Source organism: Atractosteus spatula, chromosome 6 (genome assembly GCF_055471065.1).
Source record: "Atractosteus spatula isolate fAtrSpa1 chromosome 6, fAtrSpa1.hap1, whole genome shotgun sequence".
NCBI classification, from domain to species: Eukaryota; Metazoa; Chordata; class Actinopteri; order Semionotiformes; family Lepisosteidae; genus Atractosteus; species Atractosteus spatula.
Window position 1 is genome coordinate 64,890,932 of NC_142711.1, and position 24,185 is coordinate 64,915,116.

Genomic DNA, 24,185 nt, shown 5'->3' on the forward strand with positions numbered 1-24,185 from the left:
GGAGTCAACGTACAGACACACAAATAAGTAAATCGCTGATTCCAGACTGGCATGACATGACAATAAATTACAGAAATGGGCTTCTGGGAAAACTGTCTCTCGTGTGAACGTGTGTGTGTTTGTGTCTGTGTGTGCCCTGCGATAGGCTGGTGTCTATCCTGCACTGTGCCTGTTGCTGGCCAGGACAGGCTTCAGTGTCCTCTGTGACCCTGTATTGGAGAAAGCGGTTAAGAAAATGGATGTAGGGATTGATCCAGTATTTTGAAGCTGCTGAAGTCTGTAGCCTGCAAGTCTCAACAAATCAACAAGGAAGGTTTTACAATAATTAATATGAGACAGAAAAGAATCAAGAAATCATGCAAATTTCTAAAAGTACACAAACTTTTCTAAAAGATGGTTTATATACAGTATTTTATGTATACTAGAGTTAAGGTTTTATGAATCTATTCAAGAATAACATTACCAACAAACAGTGGCTCCCTCACAGTCACACTCACAGTCAGACAGAGCCGACATTGCTCGAGTCCTGGGGAAATTCACACACCACCGACTTGGATCATGCAGTTTACAGCTAATTGACCATTTGTGCTTCTTGGGGGATGAAAACAGACTGGAACCTCTAAAATCAAATTAGAAACTGAATATAATGAAGTGTCCAAGAGATTATCACTGTTTATCCTCTAGCTTTTATGCTTCATACCAAAATAGCCACAAGACAATTTACAGTTCCATTTACCATAACACAAGAAGGAGGTTCATTACAGAATAATACATGCTTAAAACAGTTTTATAATAAGCTACATACAATATGCTAAAAGTTGAAGAATTTTGTGAAAATTCAAATAATCTATTTTATAATGTTTTAATCCCACAATTATAAATTATTAATTATAAAACAACTGTTTTCTGCAAAATTCTCAACACTTAGTGTTAATGTCAACGGCATTAAGAGTATGACATGGATTTAATAACAGCACTTTTAAATGAAATATAAATGTTGCTAAATATACACACACAGGAGTTTTGTTTATTAGTATTGCAGGAAAAAATAAAGAGCAAATTAAGAGCCAAAAAACCTAAATATATTGAATTGAATTGAATACATTTATGCACATATATCGTTACAGAGGATGCAGTAAAGCCATTGAAGTGAGATTGATTAGAGACATTTATGAGACATAATATCACAGCAAAAATGAAGTTTGCTGTCTTCAGACACGTTTTATTCTGGAAGAATAACCTATAACAAAGATGTCTGACAAAAGAGGAAGATTATATGCCTCCTGGTTAATAATTTATTGCTTTTTTGCTTGGCTGAGGCACACTGTTGATCTTCTATAGCTTCTCACCTGAGTGCCACCATTGTTTTTTCATTTAAGCTGATTTTTTACGTTTTCTGAACCCAGTTCCCCTCATAAAATGAACAAAAAACAAAGAAATTGAAAAAAAAGTATTACAGTGAAGCAATTTCTTTAGGTGCTGTGTGGAGTCATTAAAGCACAAAGAGTGACATCTGTGCTAAAAGATGAAGAGAAATAACCTTTTCCCTTTATGGAATATTGCCCTGTTTTAATGGCAACCATAACTGCATTAACGTACTGTCGCTGTGACAAAATGACCTGCAGCGCTGCTCTGTAAGGCAACCAATTCTAAGCTGGGTGCATTGCTTTTACTTTGTTCCTATTAGGTTTGGATAACTTAGCAATATCTTGCAGGAAAACCTCAGACACTGATACTGTGAGCTTATATCTTTCCTTTACTTAAATGCACAATGGAAAAGAAAGAAAGACATTTTGAGACATCTCAACAGTGAACATCTCTGTAGAGAAACAATTGGTCAAGTTTTGCCCCACATTTCAAGCCCTGTATAATGGGTGTCATCTCATTTGCTTTGGTGGCCAGATTTGGTTTAACTGTACTTCAAGCGGGCCACACATACCACAAATCGTCAAAATAACTGATAAAACCATTAAATATTATTATGTATGTGCAGCATTTTGCGTTTTTGGTGTTTATTTTACACAAAAATACCTTTAAAATGGAATAAGCGTTAATTGCGACTTCATTAGATGCTAATTAATGAAGATGCCTGAGCTGGGTCTGGCCTGTAGGCCACAGGTTTGACACACCTGCCCCAGAACACGTAAAAGACACTACCGTAGTATAAAGAGTTATGGTATGAAAGGATTATTTCACAATTAGTGAAAGTTTTTTTAAATTGCTGTGAATTTTCCTTAAAAAGCAAATTCAATAGATCAAATAGCCCGAAAATATGTTGTATAAAACTTGTGTACCTATTTACATTTACAATCTATCTCTTTGTTTGAAGACAGTTTACCCTAGAGTGTCTTGGGAGGACTTTCTCTAATACCTGTTTGACAATAAGTGGTGTGACAGGCAAGTGTTTGGGAATTCTGGGGTTTCGGGGACGTCTGGTACCCAGTTCGGTACAAGGTGTGGGACACAGTTGGTGCTGCACTCTGGAAGACCCCTGCTGAGGCCAGGGTTTCAGCTTCAAGGTCTTGCACACGTGCTGCTCTTGCCAAGAATCCACCTTTGTCAAACTGCCAGTGAGCTGCAGGCACAGCCTCTCCTACTCTAATCACAGCCATCTGGCATGAGAGAAAGGGGCACTGAATGCCTTTATTCAAAAGAAAGCACAAAAGTGTGACTTTGTGCATACAAGCTGAATTCTTTGGAAAGGAGCTCTCCACCTATAACAAACTAACACAGACCCCAGCTGCGAGACTGGAGACATCTGAGCTCAGGAAGACCAACGCTTCCCACTAAATCAAAACGAAAACATGAACCCTCTTCACTTTACAACCCTCGTCCCCCTTCCAAAAACACACTAAACCTATATCAGCACTCGAACAATCCCTGCCTTCATATTCCCTGAACCCAGAAAGCCTTGAAAAAGTCAGGGATGTTTTCACAGCTACAGTAAAACTGCCTGGTTAACAGAAATACCCGGCCAAGAGCGTCCTGCCAGGTGTCCGAGCTTTGCTGCTCTGTGCTGCTAATAATAATCTTGCTTTATTAGCCCTATACAATTTCTTGCATTAGGAATTCGTCTTTTCGCATACCCCAGCTTGCTCTCCATGAGACACAGACAGGGAAAGAAGCTTGGGGTCAGAGCACAGGGTCAGCCATTGTACAGCACCTTGGAGCAGTTGGGGTTAAGGGTCTTGCTCAGGGGCCCAACAGAGTAGGATTCCTCTGCCAGCTGTGGGATTTGAACCGACAACCTTCCATTGATAGGCACACATCCTTAGCCACAGAGCCACCGCTGCCAGACACTCCACTGCCTTCTGCCACCCTGCTGCCTGGGACAGCGCCGCCTCAGGCGCGGGCTGGAGAGCCAGGAACACACCAGTGCTGGGAACAGGTCTTGCTGGAAACCCACTATATTACGGGGTCACAAGGAGGGCCAGTCCAGTTTCTCCCCCATGCAAACACATCCTCAGAAGACTGGGGGGCACTGGGAGGAAATCTGCTCTTGGGGATTGGGACAGTTCCGCTGGGTGCTGGAGCCGTCAGTGGTCTGAGCAGATTCACATGTTTTTCAAAGCTCAGATATATTTAATACAGAGTACTCAGCAATCAATTTGGAACATAAATAGTTATTCAATTTTAGATTATGCAATTTGCATTAATGGAGAAATTACTTATTGACTAAAATAAAAACTAAATGAACTTGTCATAGACACATAATGAATGCTTTTGACTCCAAAATGAAGGCTTGTATGAGTGAAATATTAATTGATTTTATTTTTGTCTTCAAACAGATTGAAGAGTCAGGTATCTAAGCTCACTGCAATAATAATCAATTATTTTAACTGAGGTTTTGGTCTGCTTTCAGCATTACATTATACATTTATATACCATACCCAGAACACTCTCCCTGACCTCCCTGCATTGTCAATTAGAACTTGGAAAAAGATTCTCTTCTTTCATTTCTCAGTGCAATACTTCTTGGTTGTAGTGTACAATTTAGGGCAGATACTGTATGTGCACAATATCCACAAAAACAAAAAAAAATGTTTCAGAGCCAAAAATAGCAAACTATATATATATTTATACCTAAACTCATATAAAATCTGGGCTCTATTTTAGGCCTCAAAAGTGCATTAATTTGATTGCTTGAATGGTTTTGTGCATGTGCTTCCCACTCTGCCTTCTTGCTGCAGAGAGAGACCGTGAGTTTCTTCAGCCTCCCATGTCAAGCAGGAACAGGAAAGTGCTGCTGGCTTCAGCACCCTACCGGGGTGCACGTTGTCCTTGTGGGGTTTCCCTGAGTGCTCCGGTCTCCTCCCATAGTACGAGGCAGGCTGCAGAGATGAACTAGTACCCCTTAATGGTCCGCGTTGGCATGCATGAGTGTGTGAGTGTGTGTGCCCTGGGATGCACTGGCGTCCTGTTCAGGGTGTTTCCTGTCTGACACCCATGGACTCCCAGGGTAGTCTCTGCTCACCGAGATCTTGTAGTGCACTAAGCGGAAAATGAAAATGGACGGCTTATTAAAACTATCTCACTAGGAATGACAACAGCTAAGCATTAAGTGTATTAAAAGGTTTATTGAGCATTTAAAGTTACAATAATTTGTATTAACCCTCTAGGCCACAGGACGAGAGGACTGAGACCCCCCTGCGGAAAGAGGAGTGACCAACGGGCAGCTGCAGAGGTGGAGATGGGCTGGAGGAGGGATGCGAGGGAGAGAAGGGGATTATGTACAGTATTTATGATATTTAACTGAGGAAATGATGTCATGATTGATTACAAATTAGACAGCTGACGGTGATTGAACTTGGCTGTAGTCATCCCCTACGAACTTTTGTTATAAACTCCATTAAATTTAGGCTGTTAAACTCACACTCTGATTTAGAATGTTGTATTTTGCAGTGAGAAAGTGATACCTTTAATCCTGCAATTGCATGTATACAACCTGGAAATAATGACTATTATCATAATGGAATCCATTAATAAGAATTAAAGAGGCGCAGACAGAGATCTTCCTGTGGGACCTGCAGACGGCTCCTGTACTGGCGAACCAGCAGCTCTCAAGGCGAATCTGGGGATGCTTTTTGTTTCTGAAAAATGTTTTCCTTTTAAATTCTCAACGACATCGCAGGTTGCTAAGATACCTCAAACGTCTTCAGAGCTCCCTTAAATTCTGAGACAATTATTCTATAATTACTCTTGCAAACTGCAAGGTCAGTGTATGTTTCTGTGTGCGTGTGGTTTTCCGCATAAAGATTAAATAAACATGTTAACCACTAACTGGGAATACTGGAATACAGTATTGGTACAGAGGCTCTCCTTGTTGAGCCGGTCTGTAGCCGCAGTTCAGTGTGAGAGACGGGCTGTTTGGGACGGTACCTCTCCTCTCGGTTCTGTCCCACGCACACTCTCCCTCCATGGCGGGGGGCCGGGTTACTGCAGGAGCGCTGCCGGACCTGGAAGCCAATCCCACAGCTGGTGCTGCAGTGGGACCACGCCGACCACGGAGTCCAGCCCCCATTCCTGGTGTCGGAAGAGAGGTTAGCTGGGACACGCAGTGCCCCCTGCATCAGTGCCATCTCACACACATCTGCTTCACTATCAGAGCATAAGGGAATGCCCCTAACAGAATATCCCTTAATAGCGATTCGGTCCAACTCCATGACAGTGGTGCTGACCAATCTCCTGGGAGATAGAGGACCACTCAGCCATCACCAGCTGGTGAAATGCTGAGATCAGGGTAGCTGTCCACTAGCTTCTTGTGTCCTCAGCTGGTGCTTTTGTGTTCACAAGCCACTGTCTATAAACCCTGGAGTCTGTCATTATTGACACATTAGCCAGTTCTGATTTACTTTGAATGTACTGGCAATCAGGAAAACTTACATCAACCTTCTTTCCCAGTGCAGCACTCTGATCTCTTCCTATTTCACAGCCCTCATGGACACTCCACGTGCTTTGCAATTGCAGTTACCTGGCACACAGTGAGCACCCACCATGGATCAAACCATTCTCTCGTATTCCAGGTTACAGACCGGCTCCCCCCCACCCCCCCACAATTAAAACTGCACCCGAAAGTTCATTTGGTTTGGAATCCTCAAAAAAGACTTAATCCGATCAGGTGCAGGGACCAAGCCCAGTCACTTAAGCAAGTCTTCACTTGCCTCACGTGATGATACAGAAAACACGGTGCCAATGGCCCTTTGGTGCCACAACTGTGTGATTGAAATACAGACTAATTTCCGGTGCTGCCCATCCAGCGGACCTGATGAAGCCCTCTCTTGTTTCTTGGGGGGCAAACCCCGGGTGTATGTATCTGCTGTCTCAAACTGGAGATGAGCACAGATGTGCCCCCTTGTCGTGGCCCATGAGCTCACCTGGAGCAGTTGGTGACTTCCACACTCAAGCCCTCGCAGGCCCGGCCCCCGCACTGCGGGCTGGGGCTGTCGCAGGACCTGGCTCTGCACAGACAGGGGCCCACGCTGCCCCCATCGCTGTGGCTGCACGGCTTCCACGGCGACCAGGGCCCAAAGCCTCCATCCACGGTCACATTCTTCGTCTGCAGTGTTTGAAAGGCAAAAGTACAGGAATTACATCTGCAGAAAAAGTGACGGTTTGGGGTTTACTTACAGATGCACAATATGTCTATGGTGAAACGTATGGTAGGAGTGTGCAGGGGAATACATTACATTGATGGTAATAAGTTAGTGCATCATAATAATAATAATTGCATATACAGCAAAACAACACAAGTCTCCTCGTGATGATCCCTACATTCTTCACACATACTGTAGCAGGAGACCCACATCTCCCACTGGAGCACAGCGTCACCTGGGAGACACACAGCAGACCAGGGAGAGGAGAGGGAAGCTGCTTCACCAGGTCAGTGATTGGGGATCTTGAGAAAGGCCAGGCTGCACAGACCAGAGTTGATTTCAGCCAGGTCACCAGGAGTTACACACCTACTCTTGCAAACAACGGCATGGCATCTTTAATGACCAGGTGGTCAGGAACATAATATTTCATTTGAAGGACAGTGCCCCCTCATGTACTGTAGTTCTTTAAAAAATATACTGAATGTGATGGTATAAACTGCATGAGTAACTATTAGTATACAAAAAAAAAACCACAACTGGTAGCAATATAGTTAATTCTATTCTAGCATGCATGAAATCTGTGCTTTTATAGACCACTAGTTGAAGTGCTTCCTTCATATATGAAGGACACCAGCCATCCTCTCCAGCTTTTTCAGAGTCCTATTTCAGGGTCCCGAATATTTCATTTTCAAAGGGACATCACATCTCTTTACACCATCATTTCCCATGATGATGGTCTGACACCTCAGGCACAAAGTCCGAACACACGCAGTGCTTGATGCCCCTACCCGTCCCCTTGTATAATTAGCTGAACTGGCCCTCACATTGACTGTATTTTATTTCGATAACCAGCGGCTCAGTGGAGGTGCCACAGGTACAGTACCATGCTGGGACTTACTTATGCCAAAATCTTGGTCAGCTCATCAGAAGAATCCTTCTCCATCTCCTATGCTGGCTTTATCCCTGACCTCCTATGAGAAGTGATGCTCCTATGAAAAATGACATTGACGTGGCCACTAGCAATGACCAACAGCAATTCCTGCATCATGTTTACCAACTTTCACCTGTTTGTAAAATTCACTGTTGGTGTATCAGGGACTTTCAACATCTGTGTTGACAAACCCAGTGATTCACACAGCTATCTCCTTTACAGATCTTAACACCCCAAACACTCAACATTAAAACTCCTTTCTTACAGTTCTTCAGCCTTCAAACACTGTGAGGTGAGGGCACAGATTTCCAAAATCAAGACCTTAAAATGTGCTCTTTCTTCATTGACAGGACACCCTCCATGCTGCGTTGACAAAGCCCTCACCTGAATCAGACACAGCTCTCATAGCATTGACCCGGTGAGGAATTCCCACACCGAGAACCATATTCCACTGCTGCTTCCCTTCTGTCTCAACTCCCTTGGATCATCAAAGAAAACGTAACATTCCACAGGATGACACTGCTACAGGAATGTTTTTCCCAGTTGTTCCATCGTTCCCCTAACTGCCCACAGCTTCCAACTACACTTATCACCTTTTCTAGTAACCGAAGCCACTGCATGACATGTAAACATGTGTTATACTGCAGGACAACCCAAATCAAGCCTCTTAGGCCATTTCACAATTACCCAGAAAACATCTTGTGCATGAGGTTATCACATTTACTGTACATCAGTGAGAAAGGAAGAAGACTGTATGTCTGCTTCATGGAATATGTCAGAGCCATGAGGGTCAAAGATGATAGTTCTCCATTTCACCTCTCCTGGACAGCCCTTCACTGACCTTGCATTGTTTTACAGGATTTTCAGGACTGCTACTCCCCAAAAAACAGTTTAAGATTATCTTTAAATATAAATCACACCTCCTCCTTCCCTTGACAGCAGACTAATTTCTGTTTAAATCCTCTCCATTTATTTACAGATTTCAACTTTTCACACCTCTCCCCCAAATCTCTCTTTTGGACACTCTATCTCACCTGCTTTGTTTTTGTCTCCTGTGTTTTATATTTCTGCTACCTTCCTCTCTCTCCCTCACACCCGAAGCAGCCTCAACAGCAGAAATATTGTTTATTATTCCGACTTTTCAGTGTGGAATGAACCTTTACTTGTAATTTGTGTTTTATTTTTTATATGCTGAATACAGTGTGTTGCAGGTGTAGTTTGAATTTATGTATCTCATTAATGTTGTGTAAAGGAAAGTGGGTTTGACAAAAAAATGTTTTATGTTCAGTTAATTTATCATGTGATAAATGATAATTACTGCTACAATGCTTTTAAAAAAGTGAAGTAGATTTTATTTTAAATGTAAATAAGCCAAGAGAACACTATTGACTATGAATTGAAACTACTGCGCACTAATAATGTGGTGATCCACATTTTCAAAAGCAACTCAAAGTTATTTCTGTCTTTCTATACAATAACATGCATCAGAAATACAACAGCATACTGGCCCTGTATAACATCTCTACAAGAAACCAATGAACCAGCTTCCCTCCAACGTGTTTGTCCATCAACAGGCATAATTAGAAACAATGAGAGTCTGTGAAAACAACCCCTGATAATTCCTCTCTGGTCTGCAATGAGATGAAACTGCACTCATATGATGTCCCTTCACATCAGTAATTGAACCCTGTCATCACCCTCAATTAAGACGCAGAAGCAGGGACACTTCATTAAGGAAAAGTGTTATCTGGAAAGAGGGAACGTGCAACAAATTGTAACTATTAATAAAATAGGCAGCTTTTCCACACTTTTTTTCCTGTCATCAGTGATCATTTTGATATGCTATAATTGGCTTTGTGCTTAGATAATGGGATGGCAGGTACAGTATGCACGGCAAATACAGAGTTACTTAGGCATGATGAAAAAAGGAAAATTGAAATCCCTAAGAAGATAGAGAACATTGGCACTCACAGTACATTGTTAAAAAAGCATATTTAAAACACGCAAAACCCTTTTTTATCCTTATTGCTACTATTCGAGATTTACAGTAGTACTTACAGGTTTGCAGTTCTGAGCTGAAATTTCTTTTATTTGATATATTTTAGGGTAAAAACAGAAAATTTAACAGAATTAGAAGACAATATCAAATCTATTGATAAGTCAGGAAATGACTTGTAGCGTATTAAAAGAAAGTCCCATCTTGCCTGGTGCAATGCATGGATTTTGGCTTTTATGAGTAGGCAAGTGAGTCAATTTATCAATTGATGTATTGATCATGATACATATATTGATCTTGATGTGACCAATCTAAGAAATATTCCAATTATTTCACCTGAAGTAGTGCCTGATCAGCACTACCTCATATTTGCCACTTCAGTGCTAGTCAGTGCATCTTTCCAGACCCGACCTCGACTCCTGGCACCATGATATTCTTCAGACCCCCAGTGTTAGGCTATGCAATGCTTTCTCAGCATGTTCGGTAAAATAAATTGCACTTTTGGCCATCCTGATCTCCCAAATCACCCAGCAGGTCTTGATGGTCCTTTTAGCCCACAGTAGCTCCCCTGTCCTGTGTCACAGGCCAGCACTCAGCTTCCCTGTCCTGTTACTCAATTCCCCTGTCCTGTTACTCGGCTCCACTGTCCTCTTACTCGATTCCCCTGTCCTGTTACTCAGCTCCCCTGTCCTGTTACTCGATTCCCCTGTCCTGTTACTCGGCTCCCCTGTCCTGTTACTCGGCTCCCCTGTCCTGTGCCACGGAGCAGTGCCAGGTATTGGCAAAACTTCCTGGGCAGTTGAACTTGGCCATTTAAATGCAGTGCTCATTCCCATCAGGCTTCATGCTTCGTGGAGCCGCAGTGCCTCCTTTCATGTCAAATGATTTTCACTACAGAAGGAAAAGTCCTGCTTATTTTCTACCACCATGCATGCTAACCACTGTAGAATTACACATTACACTTTAAAGATGGAGAACGTTTTTGGACTTAAAATATACCTTTGGAGTTCAAAGACAAGCAAAGAAATTGCATTTCAAACCTTTTTTTTAAATTGGTTGCAGAAATGCAGTGATAGAGTAAGAGGTTTAATTCAAAGTCTTTACAAAAGGTTTTCTCCTCAAGGGAAGTTCTTGTCGGGCAACTTAATTCGTTAGTGTCTTTTAACTTTGAAAACCTACACAGGGTAGAAACAGAAGAAAAGTTTCAGAATTACTCCTTCAGACCTCTGACTGTGTGGTGTGTGTTGTAATGTCTTTATCAGCTGTGTGTGAGCTGCTGCATAGCTAATCCACCTAGAATCCAGACTCCACAGCACATCATTAGCAGGACTGGTACACTGTACTGTATGTGCTAACTGACCTAGAAAAGAAATTCCATGATACTTTGCTGACAAAAGGAGAATAGCACAAGACACTCAAGATTATAATTTTCACTTTTCTTCTGGTTGTTTGCTCTTCACCTGAGCATCCAGGCTCATTTTATGTTTGTTTTTCAGAACATAGTCGGGCTCTTGAATTCTGAATCACTGCATCACTCTGATTCATAGCTGCCTCACTCTCCCTGGCAGACAAGCTACAGCATGAATGCCGTCTCGGGGGGAGACAGGTCACACTTTGAAAACATGCTTGTAAAACTACAGCATCCCCTGGTGAGCAACACACAGCAAAGGCCTCTGCAGAAAGCGCAAGAAGTCAGATTTTATTTGCTCTTACTTATTCTCTGAAGTCGTTAACATTCTCAACTCACAAAGGGGGGGCTTGTCTTGTTTGAGAAGGAGGTATGGGTCTTAGGTTGATTCCCACATTATCATCAACAAATTATAATGTTGCCTAACAGCTCTGTACTCTGATCAGCAGACCTGAAACAGCTACTGTCTGACTTTCCAATAAGCACTGAGGAGAACAGAAATCAATCACATGTGTATTAGAACTGGCCAGACTGCTGTCAGTGTTGAAGCTACAGATGTGCAGGGCTTGATGATGCCAAGTGGCCTATAGAAAGTTTAGCCACAGAAAAATCAAGGAATATAAAAGGTCTGCCAAGATCTGTTTTTTACACCTTGAAGCCATTGTTATACAAATCTTACAGTTGGATGTAATTAACACAAAAGCAAAATAACGTTTTTCTAGAATTTCATCAGTGAAAATCACTACTCTTTTTTAAAATATAGAGTATGCATGTAACCACTTTTCATTTTCACTGTTCTTCAGTACATGCTGTAGATTACAGACGATAATAATACTGTATATTACACACATTAAGGAAGATTAAAAAAATGCTTTAATAAAAGTGGGTACTCGTATAGTAGTGTCTGCATGCCCAGATTTATAGTATCTCAATGGGATACAGGTCTAAGGACTGAGATGGCCAGTTTATGACTGGGATCTTCCCCTTTGCAGAAACTCCTTTGTAGTCTTTATAAAATGCTTACCGTCTTATCCTGTTGGGATAGAACCTTCAAGTCTCCCGGTGCCAATTAACACACAAAGCAAAGTGATTTGAAATTTTGCTGTTTTCATTGACTTTGCTTGCAATCCTTTGCCCCTCGCTGTGTTTAATCCTGGGCATGAGTAAGGTTTCTGTAAACTCCTCTATTCCTGTTCTATTAAGATTGTTGATTCTTAATAGAAGAATGATGAAGAAAAGTCCTATTACCATCCACCTACTAACACAGATTCATATTACCATTCAGCCTATTAACATACTGCCGGGATCATTGTGCTGGTCAGACTTCCGGTCTTTTTGCAGTGGATCTGTGGCTAAGGATCTGGGCCTGTGGGCGGAAGGTTGCCGGTTCAAATCCTGCAGCAGGCAGAGGAATCCTACTCCGTTGGGCCCCTGAGCAAGGCCCTTAACCCCAACTGCTCCAGGGGTGCTGTACAATGGCTGACCCTGCTCTCTGACCCTAAGCTTCTCTCCCTGTCTGTGTGTCTGTGTTTCATGGAGAAAAGCTGGGGTATGCGAAAAGATGAATTCCTAATGCAAGAAATTGTATAGGGCTAATAAAGTGATGTTATGTTATGTTATACTATCATCAAAGTGTTCACTCCCAAAATCATTGACCATCTGTCTTCTCTCGATTCTTTTGTCACATCTCTTGCAGTACTTTCTGCAGTACTTACTCCAAGGAATGATTGCTTGAAACGTGCTTAGTTTCCACCCCTGGAAGCAGCTGCAGCAGTTCCTTGTTTGTCAATAAAAGCCCACACAAGACTTTCCGGTAAACTGAACTATGCTGCTGTTTTGTCTGGGTTTCTCCTTTGCCATTTTCACTGCTTCATCGGCACAGATTTCTACTATATTTTCAGCACTTGATAATTACATATTCACTCTTTTTCAACAGTTGTCCAGAAAACCAATTCTTTCTACAACAGCTTACACTTTCTGACTGTACAGTCAGAGAAACAAAAAATTATCTGCGGTAATCTTTATTTTATTACCATCAGGACTCTAAATTCCAAGCTCTATTGGTGACGTACAAGTTCCAGTGTGCCAGAAACTTAACTTTCTACCACAAAGTAAAGCCCAGAAAGCACTCACTCCCATTCTGTCAGACCCTCTAACCTCTCTTTCACTATAACCCTGCTCAGCAAAGGACCGCGTTTTGTACCAGTTCCCAAGACACTGGATACCTCACAGATACCTCACAGACCCAGAGTGAGTTTTTACTGCATAATTCGCCTTTAGAGCACATTTCTCTAATGAGACCCTCTCATGAACAGCTGTCAACAACCCAGTAATTGACACTAATAACAAAATTCACATGAAACTGAGCTGTTGGACTCCAGCTGCCTCACCAATCTTTACTTCCAAACTGTTTTCTACCTTCACCAATCACAAGTTTGACCTCACCTCACCCAGGATGAACTCCAATCTCGCTACTACACTCCTGTGTTCTCCTGTGCTTTATATCCCTGCTATTGTCCTCTCTCTCCCTCTCACCTAAAGAACTTAATTGTCTAATCATGTAACATGTCTAACCCTACTTTTCAGAGCGGAATCAACCTTTACTTGTTCCTTTGCAACCAACACACACTCCCCATTTGAAGTATCTTTTTCATCTATAACTATTGTTAAGTGACGGTTTTTAGCCAAGATAGCTATCAATAATAAGCAATGAATGAGGTTTTTTAATCTGCCCAAAGACCATTATCTACTTATTGACAGAATGACATGAATAGAGCTGTTTCATTATGGAATATGATGGAATTACAGCAAGGAAGAGGTGGACAGTGAACTATCATACTGATAGGAAATTCTCACGTGCTTATCTAGTAACTTGAAGTTTAAAATCAAAGAGATAAAAGGAATCCCCTTATGAAATAACCTATAAATGATGTCCCTAGTCTTTACAGAGACCTGTCAGTCATCTAACTTCATAAAGATCTGGAAGAGCTCCATGCAGCTGTTTACTTTGTCCTCTCAGGCAGAACCTTATGGACACAAACAGCCGTCATGCTGAACTGGAAACCAAGGCATCCTTAGATTTCATTCGGCTGTTTCTGTTACAGAAACTGCTCTTGCGGAAAGAGGTACAGAAAGATTAGATTAGATCCACAGAACACTCAGGCGCACTTTCAGCTCTTTAATTAGATTCCTTTTCCTTTCGTTCCTTTAGTTTTGTATGTAAATAAAAAAGATGCTTTTTTTACAAAATAAAGTGACTTTAGTGTCTGAGGGCACCTGGAAATGTTTAGGAAAAAATTATACTTAAATGGAAAAAGTTTCTTATTTCTACGCCTTGAATAATTTCTGCTCAGCAGGAAGGACGGAGAAGAATCTTTTTCCTATCTTTCCATGTTCTTCCACAGGCACTTACAGGACACTCGGTGATGCTCTGCTCCCACTGGCTCATGCTGAGGCTCTCCTCCAGGGCTGTGCACCTCTTCAGCACCAGGTCCCAGCCGCAGTACGGGTCTCTGGCCCCCACACAGGCCCTGCAGGCACACAGAGAGGCCCTCATGGAAAAGCACCACAGCCCAGATTTGCAGTGGCATTTCCGATCAAGCTCTTACAGTAGATGATAACTGCTCAGCTGAATGGCATGTATGACACCCAGCAGCATGAACTGGCTTTCTGCACAAGAGATGCATTGAATTTACAGTAGCTTACTGTATGTGATGGGCAGGCCACATGTTAACTGAGTTAAAAGATTGGCAAAGGTAGACGACCCTCAAAAGTTCATTGATAGGCTTAAAACGTACCTGCCTTACAAATACATTTTCATAAAGCCATCAAATGTCTAGTTGGCTAGACCTCCTCTTAAATAATTCACAAATTGCCCTTCTACTGCTGCTAAAATCCAGAATTCTGAGCTGTGTTATTTAATTACCTGCCATTATTTCTCATTTTTAATAATGCAGAGTCTCTGAGAACTAGTATAACCAATCATTGTGGCTTGACTTTTATTCTGATTCAAAACAGACAAGGGCCAAAAAAAAAGACAATTCTACACTTTCACCTTACAGGCCTCTGCTCAGCAGCCTCTTTCAAACATAAAAATTCACCCTGAAGGTGTTGCTTAGCCACTTACATTTCAACTTTAGCCATGTGCGGCGGCCCCACCATCCATCCTTAATAAAGGTTATTAATCAAGAGAGCTGGACATTTTCTGACAAAGATGAGTGAATACCTCTGCAGTCTGCAAAATTCAGAGCACTGCTGCAGAACCTGTCTATGAGGTACACTGCTTTGTCTATAAGGAGTTATACTCTTTAAGGAGTATAACATTAACTACATGCTATATTTCTGAGGTTAAAGGTGCTGAACCTTTCTCAATTATACCTAAGGTCAATCAAGCTGCCATACGACAGGAAGAGGTTGGTTAGGTCTGGGGACAAGGCAGATCATGACTGAGCTGTCTCTTCACAACAACAGTTCAATAAGGTTTGAACTAATAGAGAGTCCACATGCACCACTCTACCTGTTTTTTGAAATCTCACTACTTTTTCTCATCACAGACAATACAAAATCACCATGCCAATGAAGTGAGCACTGTTGGCTTGTAATAATACTAGTAATTCAGTCGACAGTTTAAAATGACAAATTTACAGCTGTTATATTTACGCAGAAGTTAAAACGGTGATAATTTTTAAGTGTGAACTCGAGCATGTTAAAACCAACACCCTACTTCAGAAATGCACAAGGCACGCATTTTGTTTCACGTTCTGTTTTTGTTGCAAACGCCCCTGACCCTCCCGCCTCAGACATCTGATGTTCTGTGACAGAGGATTAGGGCCTGTCTGTGTTAATATAAACTGGCAGAAATGCAGCACTATTCTGACAATAAGCAAATTACGTGGGCTCCAGTGCTCTTGATCCTGCTCCAATGAACACTTTTGCCCTTTATCTTCCATGGTGAGAGAAGGTTAAAGAGGACGAGAGTGTCCTGAGCAACACATTCCTCTTCACGTACTGAATCAGACTGGTACCCAGGCCACCCCCTCAAGTTCACTAATGGAAAGGTCATTTCATTATTTAAACACCTAGGAAACAAGAATCGTCTCATAAAGCTCAATTTGGCTAACCTTTTACGAGCTTTTACACACTTTATATCTGACTGCAAGCTGAGACACATATCCTGTGCCCACTCAGTAGAGGAAAGAGGCGACACTGGTGCTCTTTATGATGAAGCTTCAGGGCCCTGCAGTAAATATGACAAATGTCACTGTTTCTGCAATGCAAATATATTGCATTTGCTACAGGCTACAATGTGAAATTGCTTGACTCTCCTGCACAACAAAATGCACAAAAGCATCGTTTTATTCAGTCATATCTCGTATTTTCATCTATCGTACTGTCACAGAAAATACAATCTCTGATCTCACATGCAAGGGTCTTTACCAGCCTCTCCACTGTGTTGGAGGAACTGCTGTCTTCTGAATACGCTATTTAATTTTTTTTCTGCCATATTTACATTTGCCACAGTGGGTTCATAAACTTTTATGTTTCAGGGTTGAATACAGTGGATCCTTGTGCCCGATCGCTGTGACAACTGAAAAGCTTTGAAAGACACAGATTTCATTATCTTTCATCGCCTTGATCAGGGGATCACAAGTTAGATGGAAAACTACAGACTGTGGAGCTCATCTTTTAATCTCCTCACCTGATGAGCACGTTTCTGGAAAGTGCCAGTGGCTGCCTGCATATCACAGATACAAAATACAGACTTGGAAAGTATTTTGATTACCATTGCTATTATGGATTTGATCATTAATATTTTAAAAATACATATTAATTAGATCTATATCTAAATCTGAATTGTATCAGCGAGTATCTTCTCCTAAACAGCAGGAATCTCCTTTCACTGATTTGAGGTGCTGGTTCGGTATCGGAGGCTCTGTGATGCGAATGTGAGGCTCCTGGTCGTGAATCAGTTGTCGGAAGGCATGCGCGAGCAGGTCAGGTCCACTTACTCCCGTGTCCTGTGGAAGCTGCAGCGCATCAGTGGGATCTTCACCACCCGGTCCCTGAGGCCCACAAACAGAACACTCTGACTGTGCAGAATCAGGAGGCTTCGGATCGGCTGCCTCTTGCTGGGAGGGAAAAGTTCGATTTCGTCCAGCAAACAGCTGCTGCTTGACTGGTTCAGGGGAGAGAGCACTTTCTTGATTGTTCCGTAGTCTGGCAAGATAAACAAAAAGCAAGGGCATTGAAAACGTTTCTCAGGCAGACAGAGAAAAACGAGCTCTGATGTGAGGCTCTGATAAAAAGGCTCATCTGAGAAGCACAGCCTCCCCTGACGGACCATGACACACTTTGCCATTTACTAGTAGGCAGACTGAAACATCGATTTGCTACTGAGCTTTCAAAAATAAACAGAGGCTGTACAATTAACCATTCCTAGAAACACTGCAGTCCATGCTTAACTGAAAGGTCAGAGAAAAACAACAACGATAAAATATTGAACTTAAAAGTATTACCCACAGGAAAAATTATTTAGAGTGTGTTTACATTCTTCTATAGCTTTTATGAACCCATAAGGGTATGTTGATGTAAACGGTCTATTTTTGCGTCTTTACTTAAATTAAGCATTCTATTATATCTTTTTTAAATTGAACCCTGGTGATTGTAATTCAGAATTGAAAGAGTTCTGAAAATAAAGAGTCCTTGTATTCTGTGTCTGTTCACTTTTTGGGAGATAATCTACTTAAAATAGGTAAAGTACCTCAATATCTATAACCGTCATAATCATTAGGTTTTAATGTACTAAGTTCCAGGCCCCAAGTAGTCTTACCATGGCTAGAGTGAAAGCGTACCTGAGGCCAATTCAAATACAATTTCCTATTATTAGAGTGCCACTGCCATTGAAAAAGTGAGTCATTATCAGTACATGTACATAAAAAATGCTGAAACTCGGTAACATATCAATGAAAGAATAAATGTACCTTCACACCGGTAGAAACTCTTAGTAATGCCCTTTGGGGCCAATATCTGCTACATAATTCCAGACCTCCTTCCCCAGATCCCATTAGTATCAAAGGACATCTAATTTCACGTTGGTAGGCCTCAATAAGATAAACAGTGATAGGCAGGCTCCAGGCTTCACAAGGACGCTTATTGCTAATATAAAGGAATAGGGAGGCCGAGTGGGACACTTAGTCACCACACAGTCACCATCAATCAAGAGCCCTGTGCACAGAAACCTGCAGTCATGCTGGCAGCCGAGTTACCTGCAGAACACTTGGAGGTGTTTCTGGCTGGTAAACAGCCACTTATAGAATTAGTACTTTTACAAAATTTCATTCAAGACGCTGCGTGCAAAGACCTATTTCTGCAGCTTATCCAGTGTCAAATTCAGTTTGCACAAAACTGCTTTGAAAATTGTGTGTGTGGAGGTAATTTATGCTTTCATTTGCAGATAAAACATTAAAGGAAGCCTACTACTAGGGAATTTACATCAGCAGACGATTATCCACTTTTTTTCTGTCTGCCTTCATGCTGTCATTGGTCAGACAAGCAGGAAGCCATTGTGTTTGTGTGTATATAAAATATGCTTACAGCATAAGAATACACACTGACACACTACAAACACACAACAGACTGAGTTTTGCATCAGTATCTCATTTAAAACAAACAGTACATGATGTCATTTAAATACTAAACTTGATAAACTGAATAGTATTGTTCCAAATATTGAGCTTAGGCCATGCGATTTAGCAATAATATCTGGTGTTTCACATCTGAAATTTGAATTGAGTTAAAATTTCCAAACTGAGCCTGTTTAAACACCCATACTGAAAGACATGATTTCAATTAATGCACGAATAGCAGAAGATACAAAGTCCCGCTTGAGTAATGAAGATCACCTGGTTGCTGTTGGTACTGTATGTTTGAAGGCACCTTGACTGGGACGTTGCCCAGAGAATGAGATGTTCTGCTCCAACACTCAGCGGACAAGCACAGAGAAACCTTCCTGATCATGATGCCCCTGCCCTCTGTGCCACTGTGGACATGGGATCTTGATCTTAAAATGCTGGGTTGGTTTTGCCTCAAATAAAATGGTACCAAAAACTTCTAGAATGCTTCAGATTTGTCTGATTGCTTACTAGCAAACTTTAAGCACATTTTTAGCTGTAAAGATTTTTAATAACGGCTTCTCTCTTACTACTAGCATTCCTGTACAAACATTGTCTCAAGTCTGCAGGAACTTGTGATTCTGTAATGGCACAGGTGATTTTGTTAGCAGCAACAAGCCTACAGCAGCAGTATAGCATGCAGCTATAACACTATGTATGTAGTATAACGTAATACGTACATTGCACATACACATACATAATGAAGAGTATTAATCTAAAATGCAGCAAAAAGGAAAGTAATTATTTTTCATAATTACATTTTCAGGTATAATGATTTTTTAAACAGAATTTACTGGCCTCCAACAGTTCCATATAGCTTGATGCATAAATAAATGTGCTAATTATCATGCTTCAGGCCTTTGAAAATGCTGGAATGTTAAAGGTTTGGGTCAAATTTTCCTTTTAATGCAATAAGCCAGTATAAACATTAATTGCTTCCACTGAGCTTGGTCAGCAAGTGATTTTTAATTTTCACAACTGCACTTTTTTATTAGAGTCTGGTTAGCTTTCTGAAATTGACACAAATGGTTGTAGTTTATGGTGCATTGATTTTATAGTCTAAACAATGAAACACAACTTCCATGATGATGATAATGTAAAGAAGAAATCTAAAACAGGCGCTGAAACCCAGAATAACAACCACGGACAGATATAGCAAGTTCGTGTTCGCCGCTGGCATTAGCTACCCAAGACCCTACTTGCTTCCTGCCGTTCTGGTGTGGAAAACAGAGTCTGCTTTTCATTACTTTCCTGTCTGCTACTGACAGGTGACTGACTGCAATCCCATGCTGTTTACAAACCGGGCAGGTTACAGCAACAGGGAGCAAGAAGAGTTTGAAAATGGATTGCCATACATATGGAAGGCACATGGCCTTTTGTATAGATTACGTTTCTGTCAGAGAAGAAAGCTCTCAAGCTTTGGAGTTGATACACATTAAATTATTCTGTTATGTCTGCAGAAATGTTGTGATAGGTAAGAAAACAAATCTGTCAAAGGCTTGTGTGGGATGTTCCTTCTCTGCTCTTTAAAAATTTGTCCTTTGCATATGTATGTAATTTAATCAAATGGTAAACACAAAAGGCCTGCCAACACAGGTTAGATTTAAGGGACCACAATGAACTCAGTTTGCTTTAATAAACAAATGATGTAAACAGGGGTTTGAACTAATGTTACTGACTCACCCATTTATATACACACAGATGTTCAGCAGCTAGATGTATTGTAAAAATTACAAATATACTGAATGGTTACCTTTGGAGAGATCTTCATTGGTCAGGTTCCACTTCAGATCTGTTAATTTGCTACTGTAGTTCTTAAATTTAGAAACACTCTTTCATCACAGTCTGTTTTACAAAGAATCCCATTTCTTTTGGAACAAACATGAACATTATTTTGGAACAAGCAGAAAAACTGTCATTACCGATAGCGATCAAATGTTCAATCAGCTTGAAATTCAAGTCCTGTCTCCATTACCGCTAATGCAGTATCACAAAGCAGATCAGTCTTTGGAAAACTGCATCCAGAAACAAACCCTATAAAACCTATGATGAAATATTTGGCTTAAAATATTTTGTGTTTCAGTGGAATCAAAATTAATCAGGAAGTCATATTTACAATTTATTAATGAAATGTCTGCAGCCACATATAATTTCATTTTTACTAAGCCTGTATTTATTGTTAAGTTGTTTCTGAATGACAAAAAACAGGCACTTGCATCAAAGTAAATTCACTGAGAAGGACACCCACATCAAGGTTAACTGATTAAGAAAGGACCGGTCACCTGTAGCGAGGTAGACGATGTGGAACAGCATGTCCTTGCCCTGCACCACGTCCACCACGATGTGCGAGAAGCGGACGTTGTCCTCCATGAAGTAGGGGACGGGAGCCGCTGGCTGCACCACCTCGTGCATCAGAATGAACTTCTGCGCATCCTGCAGGTTCCTCTCTGTCAGGTTCCCGTTCGACCCAAAGTCTATAGTGCCACACTGGAGCGAAAAATAAACCTCCCTGTCATGAGATGAAGAGGTTTGGGTGGGGTCTTCGAGGGTATTTCATGCACTTGTGAAGCAGGGCTCAGACACGGACTCCCTGCCCATCCCGAGCCCGGCTCTGTAGCTGCAGTTGTCAGGTTCTTAATCAAGCTGATGTTACGGTTGGTTTGTTTAAAAAAAATAAAACAATATTCTACAGAAAAATGAACCAGGAGATCTTAGGAAGAATGATGAGGCACCAGTCTTCTGCAGCTCCCAGAGAGAATCTCTGCATCTTGACACACAGGGGACTCCTACTCTGCGGAAGGCTGTCTATTGCCATGAAAAGTACATGATTAAGAGAAGTCCTCTCATCTCATTATTTTAATTAACCAGTCATTATTTCCTAACACACGTGTTCAAAAGCAGAATATTTCAATAATATACAGCATCTAATTTGTGTCACTGAGCTGTAGCCGTGACCGACAGAAACCCCAGTCTTTGCCCTTCTGGAATTCCCTGGAGTCTCCAGTCTGGATCAGCTTCTACTCTTTTCCATCTTATAAGCAGTTTGCATTAACCTGTTAAGCCATTATAAAGTGCAGTACCCTTGCAGCATTATACCTTCCATGTTTTCAGTGCTTTGCTCCTTTAATCTTGATGCCTTACTCTGCTTTACTCAGATTTGTTTTTTTTTTACCCAAACTGTAACGAGCTGCATCTTGATGCTGTAAATCAGTGCTCGCTTCTCACTGTCAGGCTTTTCACTAAAGATAGCCAAGCACAGATCTTTGAAAACATTTAATCCTGCAATTACAGATAAATCTCAATTAACATCAGAGGCAGCAGCTCAGGAGTGACCATTGCAAATCGTGCCCTTCCTTCCTGGAAGTCTCATCTTTCAGAGGCAAGTCTGATGGCAGGTTTCTTATCACAGCACGGTCTCTCATTCTAACCTCAAACTGCAGACAGCCAGGAGTTTATTTCCTAGGTAACAGTGTCAGGCATCTATTGATTTTAATTGCATCATGTAACTGTCTGATATTCTAGAGAAAAATAAACTCTGATGTAATGCCACATAATATTTCATTACTCTTGAATTTACAGATATTACATGATTATTACCGAAAAAGAATATGCACAGGAGTCAGGGGCCACAATACTGTGGCATTTATCTGGGCCTACAGGAAAATGTCATCTGAATTAACTGTGACAAGTATGTGTGAATAAGAGATTTTTCCAATATGTTTTTGTTTTAAATAAATCATTATTAAAGGTCTACATATTATATTTAAGATGTTAGAGTAATTCTGTGTTGTGCCAATAGACAACAGTGAAAACCACTTTTTATTATCTATTACAGCCTAAGGGTGCAAAGCCGAATGAGAGCAAAGAATTTATTTGAAGAGTTTTGCCATACAAGCTGTGCACAGAGAAGAGTGACAGTTTTGTATTTCCAGAGCAGAGGAAAACAGATTTTTGTTCAGCACTAAACCCTCATACACATACACCTCTGTCATGAGTTCCTAAACTGTAACTAAAATTGTTTTATTTCTCATTTTATGTTTTATTGATTTTATTCAATGAATCTTTTTAATTTTTGTGATGGGAAGTGCAGGGGATGCCTAATTGAACAACTGATTGAACCAGCTGAATAGCTGTGTCGTAGTGTCTGATTCAGAACAACCGCACTTCGTCATATCAGTGTCATGCCTTCTATGTCTAGAGGGCGCTCCTATGCTGTCCTGTTCCTAGTCTCACTGTGCTTTGCTTGTCCTTCCGGTGTGTCTTTGTGTGGGGCTATATATTTCCGGGTCACCCTTTGCTCCTGGTTCAGCATTGAGGGTTCAGGTGTCTTGAGACCCGCCTAGCACCAGGTCGTCTCTTCTGCGGCCTGAGGGCATCAGTTTCTTTACTGACATCGTCTGACCTCCTGAGCCAGGGCTAACCTCCGTGTTGCCCCCTTTTGCCGCTATGCATAGGGTCTTAATTGCTCTCCTGGCCATTCCACGGCATGCCTTTCTGTACAATGGGTGAAGTTCTTAGTCTATGACACTCAGGAAGTATTGATCTTTAGTAAATGGTGTGTAATGGAAGAGTGCTGGGTAAGGAAGGACCTCAAATGTTACTGAGAACAGTTCATCAACAAAACAAAATTCCTACACAGCGATGAGAGTGACTGATCACCAATTACAGGAAGTGTTTGGTTGTAGTTATTGCAGCCAAAGATGGTGCAACCTGTTACTGAATCTAAGGGGTTGTTAATGTTTTCCCACAGGGACAATGGGTGTTGGAAGACTGTTTTTGGTGTTATTTGGTGTTATTTCTTCACCCAGGCTCATATATTTACTGTATAGTTTATTATTATTATTATTATTATTATTATTATTATTATTATTATTATTATAAGGACCCGCATGAAGCTCTGACAACATTCAGTGGGGAAAATATGCTAAAATTCACAAAAAGTGAAAGGGGGTGAATACTTTTTCATGGAACTCTAGGTTGAATTCTCTATTCAATTCTTTTTAGTAAGCATAGACCTTTAATATTTCTACTGTATGCTATGCCTTACACCGCCTGAAAAAAACAAAACAGAGGGAAAACTAAGCTCAACACTATATTGGTCAAATTATGTTGCCTGGAAGTCTCTGGCTCCTTTAACAAATACAGTAGATGCGGGCAGAATTATTTCCTTCTTTATGTCAGTAATTTGTACATATAGAGTATCAACAGTATTATATTTTCATATTTCTTGTAAAGTATGTGCTAGTGGGTGTATATTTTGGGGGTGGGGGTGTCACAGAATGGGAGTGCACCTTCATTTTACATTTTACTGGGCGCTCCACAGCCTCTCTCTCAGGCACTTTGACACAGTCCTTTCCCATACCATACACTGCTCTAAAGCCCTTTTAACTCTCCGTCAAGTTCCATCATCGGCTGTTGAGTGGAGAGTGACAGCCGTTAGTCCAGAGTGGATTTTCTCCTGACTTAGTGGCCATACAAACTCCTTCTTTGATCTCTGCTGTTGAAACAGGACTGGACAATGGCACCTCCTTACATTCACTCCCTCACTCCCAGGCTTTCTGAAGCCAGTCTTGTAAACGAAGGAAAG

General features: G+C 41.2%; 1 protein-coding gene across 1 annotated transcript in view; it reads right to left on the bottom strand.

Moving 5' to 3' along the window:
• The window catches only part of sema5a (sema domain, seven thrombospondin repeats (type 1 and type 1-like), transmembrane domain (TM) and short cytoplasmic domain, (semaphorin) 5A), a 129,589-nt gene that overhangs the window by 24,880 nt on the left and 80,524 nt on the right, over window positions 1-24,185 (bottom strand). The window contains exons 10-14 of the mRNA XM_088918723.1: window positions 20,881-21,085; window positions 16,937-17,144; window positions 14,341-14,458; window positions 6,375-6,556; window positions 5,380-5,523 (exon numbers count right to left, since the gene is read on the bottom strand). Of these exons, the coding sequence (XP_088774849.1) occupies window positions 5,380-5,523; window positions 6,375-6,556; window positions 14,341-14,458; window positions 16,937-17,144; window positions 20,881-21,085 (857 nt within the window). The remainder of the gene's footprint in view (window positions 1-5,379; window positions 5,524-6,374; window positions 6,557-14,340; window positions 14,459-16,936; window positions 17,145-20,880; window positions 21,086-24,185) is intronic.